This window comes from Coturnix japonica, chromosome 7 (assembly GCF_001577835.2).
Source record: "Coturnix japonica isolate 7356 chromosome 7, Coturnix japonica 2.1, whole genome shotgun sequence".
Taxonomy (NCBI): Eukaryota; Metazoa; Chordata; class Aves; order Galliformes; family Phasianidae; genus Coturnix; species Coturnix japonica.
Window position 1 is genome coordinate 2015455 of NC_029522.1, and position 10405 is coordinate 2025859.

Below are 10405 nucleotides of genomic sequence, written 5' to 3' on the forward strand. Positions count from 1 at the left end.
GGGGATGGAATTATCTATATTTAAAGACACGTTACCCAAGGGGCAAAGATTTGGCTGTTTATGGAGCTATGCTGGTTTGTAATCCAAGCTAAAGGTTGTACTACAAACTAATCAACTATGACCAACAGATTGTTTGTCAAGAAGTTTCTGAGTACACTTGAAAGAAAACAAAACTGTTCTCTAGGGCAGGAGCCTGCTTGTGCTTTAGAGACACGGCTCCTGTAACTGCTTTTGCCTCTTTTGAGCTGCTTGCTTGTTTCTTATTTGAAGTTGAACATCCTTGTTTAGATCAGGGCTGCCAATCAGTAAAGAAACTTTAGGAAGAGAGGGAGACAATAGCAGCCACACAAATATCTGTTACATTCGTGAGAAAACCATGTTGTTCAACACAAGTGGAAAGCAAAGAAGCTGTTGCTTTAAGAACATCCAGGGCTGCTGATTTAGTTTCGGTTTAAGAAACATCAGAAAAAAAACCACCAGAGATCTAGATTAATTTAGAGTTTAAACAAAGGGATTCCTTCTTTTTCTGCTCTGCTTAGAGATGAGCTGTTTGTTTACTGGCAGCATTGTGTCATCTCAGCAGCTGGATTGCCCAAGCAGCATATAACACCAAGCATACACTCACAGTTTATAACCTGCTTTTTTCCCTCAGGGCCCTCATATGGTGACTGAAGAGCTGCACTCCATCAGCTTCGAAACACAGGTCTGCCTGTACGGCCTGACTATCAATCTGGAAGTGAGTATAATCAGGACAGATATTCTACAGTGAGAAGCAACAGCATTTTCCAGAGGCTCACAAGGAACAAGCCTGTTGGGCCAAACCACATACACACCTATCCCAGATGCTGTCTTCAATAGTAACCATAAGCCATTGACAGATTTCCCCAACTCCATAGAAGGATGCATAGATTTCATGCAACGTTCTTAGCCCTTTTATGCAGAAGCTGAAATACAGGCTGATCTAAAGACCATACACTCCATTTAAGCCAATGACAAAAAGATCTGTATCATACGCACTGGAAGGCACATGTCTCCATTAAACATCATAAATTAACACATTAGGTAATATTACAGCGACAATTGCATTATGCATACCTAAAACAGACCATTAGAACCAATTTAGTGACCAACACTACCATGACAAACTCTTCCAGGTACAAAAAGTCAAGCAGTCATTCTTCTTTACAGCTTTCATGTAGCTAAAAGCTAAGTTTGACGCCCAGGCTGAGCTAACCCCAAACCTGAGCACCCTACCAAAGCCTAATTTTTCCCTTGAAACACAGACTGGACAGGAACTATCAGCAGTTTGTTCTGTTCTCCTATGCTGGAAGAGCACAGGCTCAAGAACAGTATTTGGAGGGGGCAGGAGACCAAGGAAGAGCTATAAGACAAGGAAGAAAACAGCACTGTCATTACCTTCTTTGCTCATTTTTTCCCCACCAGACAAGTTCTTTGCCTGTGGTGATGATTTCCAATGTCAGCCAGTTACCCAACGCATGGGCTTCTATCATTTGGTACAACCTATCAACCAACGATCCTCAGGTGAGTCTTCAGTATGCAAACAGTGGCTTTCTACATTCTCACATTCCTTATTATTCAGTTGCCAAGTACTTTCCTTAGAAAAGGCCATTTCCCTCTCTAAAACATAGCTTATTTTCTTCAAATACGCAGTTATCAACATCATACTTCTACATTATCTGCTCTTTTTCTCCCTGCCATGATGTAAAGCCATACACCTCTTAGCCTTCATTTTTTAGGCTCAAGTATTAGCTCAGAAACTAAGGAAAGGTGATGGCCCTTCTTCACAGCCTTCCCAGGTCAACTTCATCTTTCTTGAACTTGCTTGATTAAAATCATACACAGCACAAAATAATTCCACAGACACAATTCAAAACAATTGATGTAGACCCAGTTGGGTCTATAATGTAATTCAAAGCTACTTCCCCTCATTTTAGAGGAGCTAGTGCTTTACAGGGAAAAGACTGCAAGAGCCAGGTAGCGCCATCAAGTAGCTTTAATCTGAGCCAAAACAGAATCATTATTTCCTGCCTCCTCCTGGCACAGCACGGATTTTAGATTCAGACGATGTTACTATGTTTGCAAATTGCAGAACACAGTACCTGCATTTATTGGACAGGCACTAAGCATATTGCACAGCCTTAGCACACACTGCTATCAGAAGCATAGTAAGGTACAGTATTTTATCACCCTAGATGTATACAGACTCATGCTCTCTCCAGGACCATCTCCATCTAGGTTCGCTAGCAACCAGGGAGGAACCAAGGTATCTTTGTCCAAGTCCATTCAGCTCTTCATCCCACCATACCCCCTGCTTTGTTTTGTTGGATGTGGGGGATTCTTTTTGTCATTTTTAAATGCTCCTGGCCTCTGCTTAAGCACTTGCTGCTTCCTTTAAAAGCCTGGAGGGTTTTCCACAGCTGCTAATAGTCTAAACACGGCCTTCATTCTGTTGCAGAACTTGTCTTTCTTCAACAATCCCCCTGCTGCCACTCTAAGTCAACTCTTAGAAGTATTAAGCTGGCAGTTTTCATCCTATGTTGGCCGTGGACTCAACTCTGAGCAACTCAACATGCTGGCAGAGAAACTTATGGGTAAGTTGGTAGAAACATTCAGATTTTGTTTATTTGGGGGCTCATTTATTTTATAGTCAAAAGTACTGACTTAAAGCATGACCTTCACTTAGCCCTTGACTTCAAAAATACCACTGTGACATTGTTTTCCTTTAAAGAACAGCACACATCAGCTTATTCTTACCACAAAGCGATTCAACTTTCTAATGTCGAGGCTGCTAAGCTGAAGAAAGAGGGCATCAGAGTCACGTTCAACACTGTTTTGTTTCCTTAGCAAGCAGTTGTTATCTCCAGCATCAGCTATCAAAAGGAAGTCTTTTTGCTTGCTTATGGGATTTTGGCCTTATTGGTGGCAGCAATGTGTTTTGTTGGTTTTTTTTTAAGCAACTGTTTTCTGGGGCAGGTTTAGTCCTGGGATCCACCTTTTACTCACACCAGCATAGAAAAGAAGCCCTGAGTGGCTGCAAGTTCAGGGGAAAAAAGCAAAAGAAAGCTTCAGTCTGACTGTCCTCCAGAAGGGAGAAGCCTCAGGGGAAGGCTGGCAGAATAAAAGAAAGCATCACCTGTATGGAGAAGAAACCAGTTTAAAATATACTATGAGCCACAAGAAACTCCAAGCTGAGGGTGTAACAGTACCCCTTACTGCCAGGCAAGATCTAAAGTGTCTGTCAAAGACTGGACAGAATCTTCTCACTACTTTCAAAGCTGGGAAGCTAAGGCCAGTTTCCTTTAGTAACGAGTGCCTTTTCTAATGGTTTCTTGGAGATCTGTTAGATAATGGAGCAGAAAGACACCACTGTTTATCAGTTAGCATTCTAACATGAGAATAAAGGAAAGCATTTGAAAACTTGGAAGCTGGAGGTAGGGCAATGGCCAAGAGAAATAACATTTGGAGCGAAACTAAAACTGAGCACAGTGTTGCACCAACAAGGCCCCAGACAACTTTAAGCAAAGAATCCCCAGGCGACCATCAGCAGCTGCTTCAGAAAGAGAAACAAAACTCATCTGCCAGCTGCATGCTTTCCCCATGCACACACTCTTTAACAAGCCTCTCTCAGTGCCTCTCCAAACCAGGATGGGCTATGCTACTTCTCAGCTGTATGGATGTGCAACAATATCTCTTCAAAGCTCCAGAAAAATAGACTCACATTTTCCTATTTTGCTCGTAGGGCAACAGGTCAGTTACAGTGACTACCAGCTCTCCTGGGCAAAGTTCTGCAAGGTATGGATCTCAAAGTAAAAGCACAGACATCCACACACCTCACTCTGTCCCACTGATGCCAGTGATGAGATTCTCACTTGCCATATGTGGGTCTCGTAGCCCAGCAAAACCAAATGAAGTCTACAAGTTTCACAATGAAAATAGTATTTCCTGGAGTTTAAAGCTTGGGCTAAGAGATGTATTTAACTACATACACACAGATACCAGAAACAGTTATTATAGTCAAGTATATATTCCAACAGATACTAGATGATTTTTAAGGCATAACAACATTCTCATCGTGTTCTTCTTCTGCATTTATTTCCAATTAGGAACATTTACCTGGAAAGTCTTTTACCTTTTGGGTTTGGCTTGAAGCTATTCTGGACTTAATTAAAAAACACATTCTTCCTCTTTGGATTGATGGGTGAGTGAGAACTGACAACAGCCACGTATTGACCTCTCTCTGCTTTATCCTTATTCCTTCACTAGCAAAACAGAACAGAACTTGCAAAGAATCAAACACTTCTGTCTCTTTCTCCCCACTTATGATTTTCTAATGTCTTTGCATAAAGGGAACACCTCTGAATCTATTAGAAATGCAGAAGTGAGCCCATAATTTCCATAAAGTAAAACCGTGATTTCCTATTACACTTCAGGTACGTAATGGGATTTGTAAGCAAAGAGAAGGAACGAATTTTGCTCAAAGACAAGACACCGGGAACATTTTTATTAAGGTTTAGTGAAAGCAACCTGGGTGGAATTACTTTTACTTGGGTGGATCAGTTAGAAAACGGTAAGTGCAATTAAAAACAATATAACATAGAGCTCAAACCCTCAGCTGGCTGAAGGGTATTTTTTGTTGCTATTGTTTAAAAGTGAAGTTCATGTATATTGTGGTTTGGGGAGAAAAACAAGTGTTACTTACTGAAACACAAACCAAAGCTCTGCATCTTCCTATTGATGTTTATATTAATATGAATAGGTTCATTAGGGGATGAACCTGCTGACTGCAGGCTTCACTTTTGTTCTCTCATGTGGAGGAAGAATGGCTTGAAAGATACTCAAATTGGTACAAAAAGTGAAACCCATATCAGTATAAACTTAAGAGAAAAACAGAAAGCCTTTCAAGTAGAGATGATGACCAAGCAGCAATCAGCAGCTCCTTGCCCTTGTGTTCCAACAGGAGAAGTAACATTCCATTCGGTGGAACCCTACAACAAAGGCCGCTTAGCCGCACTGCCCTTTGCCGACATACTGCGAGATTACAAAGTTATCATGGCAGACAACGTGCCTGAAAACCCTTTGAAGTACCTGTACCCAGACATCCCCAAAGACAAGGCCTTTGGCAAACACTACAGCTGTCAGCCGAATGAAGGTTGGGCATCGTTTCTGTACTTAACCCTCTGGGAAAGCAGCTTCAAGGCCAAGAGGCAACTCGAGGGATTTGGGGAGAGGAAGAAAGGAACAGATCACAATGCCTCCATAAATTGGCATCTTCAGGAGAAATGTTTCATGTGTCTGTTATGTAGACAGCTTCATTTTACAAACAGAGCCACAGTCTTAGAGGTTACATTAGAGGCTACAACAACATTTAACAGAGGCTAAGAAGCAAATACTGAGTTAGAAAGAGCCTAAGTAATTGGATTTCATCCCTGACCAACACACTCTAAAGTTCAGTATTCAGAATTACAGAGGAGATGAAAAGTCATCCTGCTCTTCAGCTTCATAATTAGGTAAAACTGCATCAAGTTGACGCTCCAATTTCAAACAACTCTGTATTTCCTGAACAGCTTGGAAGGCCTGCTTTCATTTCACAGTGAGGCAGCAGTTACCCTGGTAACTACACTGAAAAACACAGCTAGATAGATTAGCTCCAAAAATGAGCTCCAAACAGGCTCTCTTGTACGAATTACAAGTCAAGACATTTTTAGACCGAGCTTGGAAACCTTCAGAAAGAAAACAAAAACCTGATTTTTCGAGATAACACACACAATTCTGAGCCTTCTTTAAAAAAAGAATACAAGGCCATTGCAATTCAAATCCCTACGCTTCCCAAAGATACTTTGGGGCAGCAAATGCTTTTCTTCTTCATTTTAATTCAGTGGACTTCACCTAATGCTCAAGTTCTCTTAAAAAAATGATGTACCTGTTTAGTTTCAAGCAAAAGACACATCTGAAGCTGTGATAGAGACGGGGCTCCATGCGAGCACTTGCAGAACTAAAATGTAGAGGCTCAGAAGTACGAAGCTTTGTGAGTTCTAGCTTGGTCCTCTCTCTTTAAAGCCTGGGCAAGGTACCTTCTATCAGCTGTTGTGTTGTACGTCAGTGGGAAAGCACAGTCATTTCTGAGACTGAACCTGGACACTAACGACAGGAATTCCCCCGTTTTATGGCTGCTTATTTAATCACAGATGCGTCTCATTTAAGACTACATGGTCTGCAGCATAATCTATTCCAAACAAATAATAAAATCAATGGGCATTATTTAATTTCTCTTATGTTGCTTTTACAGTCTCAAAACCCTCAGACGGAGGAGTCAAAGGTTACGTTCCTTCTGTATTTATCCCAGTCTCCAAAATGTAAGTAACCTTAGGGATGTATTACACTCTGAACTTCATTACATTTACATTCTGTTTCTAACTTACCCCCGCCTTTCTTCCCCTGTTCAGATCATTTGAAACAGCAACGTAACTAAGTTTTTGTTTGGCCAAACGCTGCTAAAAACAAAAAAGGGAAGCAAAGAGCTTCACTACACATGCTGGAGGGATTTCGGTTACTTCTAATATCATTTTCTTCTTTCTTTTTTAAAAAAGCTTAAATGATTCTACAGAGCCACATTCCCCATCAGACCTTCTTCCAATGTCTCCAAGTGTTTACGCTGTGCTGAGAGAACATCTGAGTCCCACAGCCATCGAAACCGCCGTACGTCGTAAACTTTTCCACTGATAACACTTCACAAACAGCGCCTGCAACACAGATGCTGGTTACAGAAAGGCCGCTAGCACCATTATGAGAATAATGGCTCAACCATCATGGAAAAACTAGCTCATCCATCACTGGTAGAATTACATTCTGAACCGGTGGTGCAGATATTTCCTACTCTAACACAGACAAGACGCTGCAGCATACTTGGATGTGTTGCCTGATATGAAGCTGTGTGACTTCCAGTGGCCAGTGAGCCACAAGCATTCAGATCCAATAACAAACGTGTCCTGGTTTGTTTCAATGCATGAAAATAGTTCTGACCTTCTAAATAGCATTTGTAACCTATGCACGCTAGCTGGCATTTCCCTGTTTTAGCAGTGATAAGAACAGTTGGCTTCACTTTTACCATCAGATTCCAAATATTTTTAGCATATTTTTTGTTATTTTTTTTAAGCCAACTCTGCCAGAGCTTGAGAGAGTCAAATAGAACCAGTTTATAAGAGTACTAGGAAAGCGGTTCACTGCTGCTAAACAGGAGGTGGATTGCTGGAGAAAACTAGAGGAGAAAAGAGTTTTGACAGAGTTTGGTTGCTGATGTATTGTTTGTTTGGGCTTGATTTTCTACTTTTGGTTTAATTATTTCACTGTTTTTAATTTCCATTTTCTATTCTGCATACCCCGCTAACAGAGAAAGGAGGAAATACAGTTTATTAGCCCAAATTCACACAGCATAACATACCCAGGTGAACTGGTGGAGCAGTACTGAAGTACAGCAAACAAAGTTGTTACTATTATATGCACAATGTGATATAACGTGCAATGTATGTGCACAAGAAGCACAGAAATTGATATAAAGATGCATCATTTTACTTGGGAACTTTTTCTTACACTGTTATTCAAAGAGCAGTATTAGATTTTGTAATGAACTAGAAAGATATTTTAGAGTATTAAGAGTCACCAAGATGACCCTGCAGATACATTGAGGTTTAATGTGCAACTCTTCTTGAATGAAGAGCAGTTTCAGCCCTGAGACTGATCTTTTCCTCTTTTTTCCCTTCTAGCTGAGTTCTCCATATTCAACTGACTGAAGTTCACAGACTGGAAAAATAAACAACTGCGTGGATGCTCCGTGGGTTACAAGCATAATAAATATCTTTTCTGCCATCGCTGTAAATCATTATTTCCTGGAAACCATTAGAATGCTATTCTTGGGACACTTATTTTCAAATCCACATAGAAGAGGCATTTTCTCCCTAGAGATTACGCGCAGCCACCCTAGACTGCTGCACACACTGATAAAACAATAACCCCATCCCCTCTTGCAGGTCATTTGTTTCCAGTGGGCTCCAGTAGGTACTAATTTCTACCTGCAGAATTACTGATCTTAGAATAGTTGTAAGTACAACAGTATAAGAACAGATGGCTTTTTAGCTTCTAATAACAGCATTTAAGGACAACTGAAGACTTTAAGGTGCTCGAGGAAACCAATGTTTATTACACTGAATAGTCTGCTTAATCATCTGTTTGTATACCCTCAGTTTAGCTTCTGTTTTAAAGTGAAGATCTCCATCCCTCCAAGTTCAACTACACGCAGGATTTATTTCCCCTCCACCCCCAAAATGAACTACCTCGAGCCTGCCACCACAGCAGAAGTTCTGAACTAGGGAAAGTTGGGATATTATCTGGTAAATACAGGCGGGGAAGAACAGTTCCAAAGAACAATTACACAAAAATGATAGCATTCACCAACCATGAGACAGCCAGTGATACACAACAACATCACATGGCTGTCAGAGACTCATTTCAAAGGTGGGATAACTAGTTTTATACCGTCTCTGAAACACATTTCATTTGGCTTATTTTAGCATGGACTTACATTGGCTCATTTGTTTGTTTTTCCCAGTACGATCCCCTCAACGTTCTTTTAATTGAATAATAAAATGGCAGTTCCAGGGCCATTGCCTTTTATGAGTGCAGCCTCGTGCAGATTTAACTTGTGTGCAAAATAAACAGCTGATACAAAGTCCTTAGAACACACAAACACTAAGGAAGAGCATGAGGTGCAGATGCTGAAGCACGAGTAACACAAGCGCTTGAAATCAAAACAACCCCTTCACATCAGAGTCAGAGTGAGATTTCAGTTTCATTTCTCTTTACTCCCCCCTTCACCCGTATCATTGATGTGAATGAGCAACATCTGTGTCAGAATGGAGAAACACTCTTTCTGGGCACTGCTGAAATATCAGAGTAGATATTAAATCACCAAACACGTCTCAGTAGTTGATCAGTCACAGTGATTCAAAGCTATGTAGATCCACATTTATACTTGCAAAGCATCACATAGAGAACCTAAACAACAATCATTGTGTATCTATGTCTGATAACAAACTGTAATTTATACCACAAGTATGGATAAAAACACACTTAGGCTTTAAGTTGGACACCTGAGCTTATGCGGATTTCTTCAATATAAAACAAAGACCTGTGGCATCTATCATCTAAGCATGAAAAGACCTTTGAGACCACTTCAGGCTGAGCACGCATCTAAACTACAGCTACACAGACTCCAACAGCAGCAAACAAAACTTGACCCCACACTGCATGCTTTCTTATCCTGACCTCTTTTCACTATCTTAATACTAACAAAATGGATACTGGCCATCTAAAGGTCATGAGAAATACAGTTTAAAAAGGGAGGGAGGGCAGACACAACATGCAAATCACTCTTGTTCTCTACCCTTTCTGCTCCCTGTACAACTCAATGATTTTTCTTGTATGGCTTAATAAGATTGCTGATAAGGTTTTGCTATTAGTTGTCTTTGTTGGTTTAATTGGAAGGCCTGCTACTGCAGCTCTGTTTGCTACTTCAAAGAGACAAACGTTATTGTCTTTATAATGAATTTATACTGGACAAATCTTGTTCCACAAAGAAAACACACCCCACTAATGAGAACGTGTCCCTGTATGAGATGAGGGTTCAAAGAAAGGAAGTAAATGGCAAAAAAAACAAGAAAAGCAAGTCAAAAGGGACACTCTCACATGCTGCTACAGCAGATGACATCTGCTCTCCAGCACTTTTACTAACAGTGCTTACGCTTTCACTGGGTTTCACAGCTGCAAAATCAGAAATAACAGGAAAAGAACCCAACAGCACTGTGCTGTGCTTTGTGCCCTGCCCTACTACCACACGGTTTCAAATTCAATGTAAAAACCTATTAGCTACCATTTTCCTACTGGTTTGATATATAAAGAACTCAGATTCATACCAGTAATCAGGGCTACCAGACAAAAACTTACCAGCACATCTTCTATTTACCCATCTCTTCTACCAGCTAAGAAGGTTTCCCTGTTTGAGGGGAGCGGGAGATACAAACTACAACCAAAAAAGACCCAAGCACTCCCCATTAGGTTTATACACTTTACTGACCATTCACAAACACTTTGGAACACTCTGGTAAATAACTCAGCCTACCCAAAGAAATTGAGTGTATTTTCTCTATGCATCAAGGAAGAATGTTCATTTGGCAAACTCCTGCCTTTCCAGAGCCTCAGGATTTATCTTCTAAATAATCTTCATAGGGGAAAAAAAGAAGCAACAGAAAAGAACCCAGGTTTTAACATAAGCCAAGATTGTCTAGAGTTACTTATACCAACACAGCCCTACATGTCCTAACAAGGCAACGAG

At 40.7% G+C, this 10405-nt stretch overlaps 1 protein-coding gene across 1 annotated transcript in view; it reads left to right on the plus strand.

Annotated features, from left to right (window-relative positions):
- STAT4 (signal transducer and activator of transcription 4) overlaps nucleotides 1–7884 on the plus strand; it is a 35590-nt gene extending 27706 nt beyond the window's left edge. Inside the window, exons 15-24 of the mRNA XM_015867640.2 lie at nucleotides 653–736; nucleotides 1444–1542; nucleotides 2477–2612; nucleotides 3761–3813; nucleotides 4125–4219; nucleotides 4452–4588; nucleotides 4979–5170; nucleotides 6308–6374; nucleotides 6609–6717; nucleotides 7782–7884. Coding sequence (XP_015723126.1) covers nucleotides 653–736; nucleotides 1444–1542; nucleotides 2477–2612; nucleotides 3761–3813; nucleotides 4125–4219; nucleotides 4452–4588; nucleotides 4979–5170; nucleotides 6308–6374; nucleotides 6609–6717; nucleotides 7782–7808 — 999 coding nt within the window. The 3' untranslated portion in view covers nucleotides 7809–7884. The remainder of the gene's footprint in view (nucleotides 1–652; nucleotides 737–1443; nucleotides 1543–2476; nucleotides 2613–3760; nucleotides 3814–4124; nucleotides 4220–4451; nucleotides 4589–4978; nucleotides 5171–6307; nucleotides 6375–6608; nucleotides 6718–7781) is intronic.
- Nucleotides 7885–10405: the final 2521 nt, after the last annotated feature.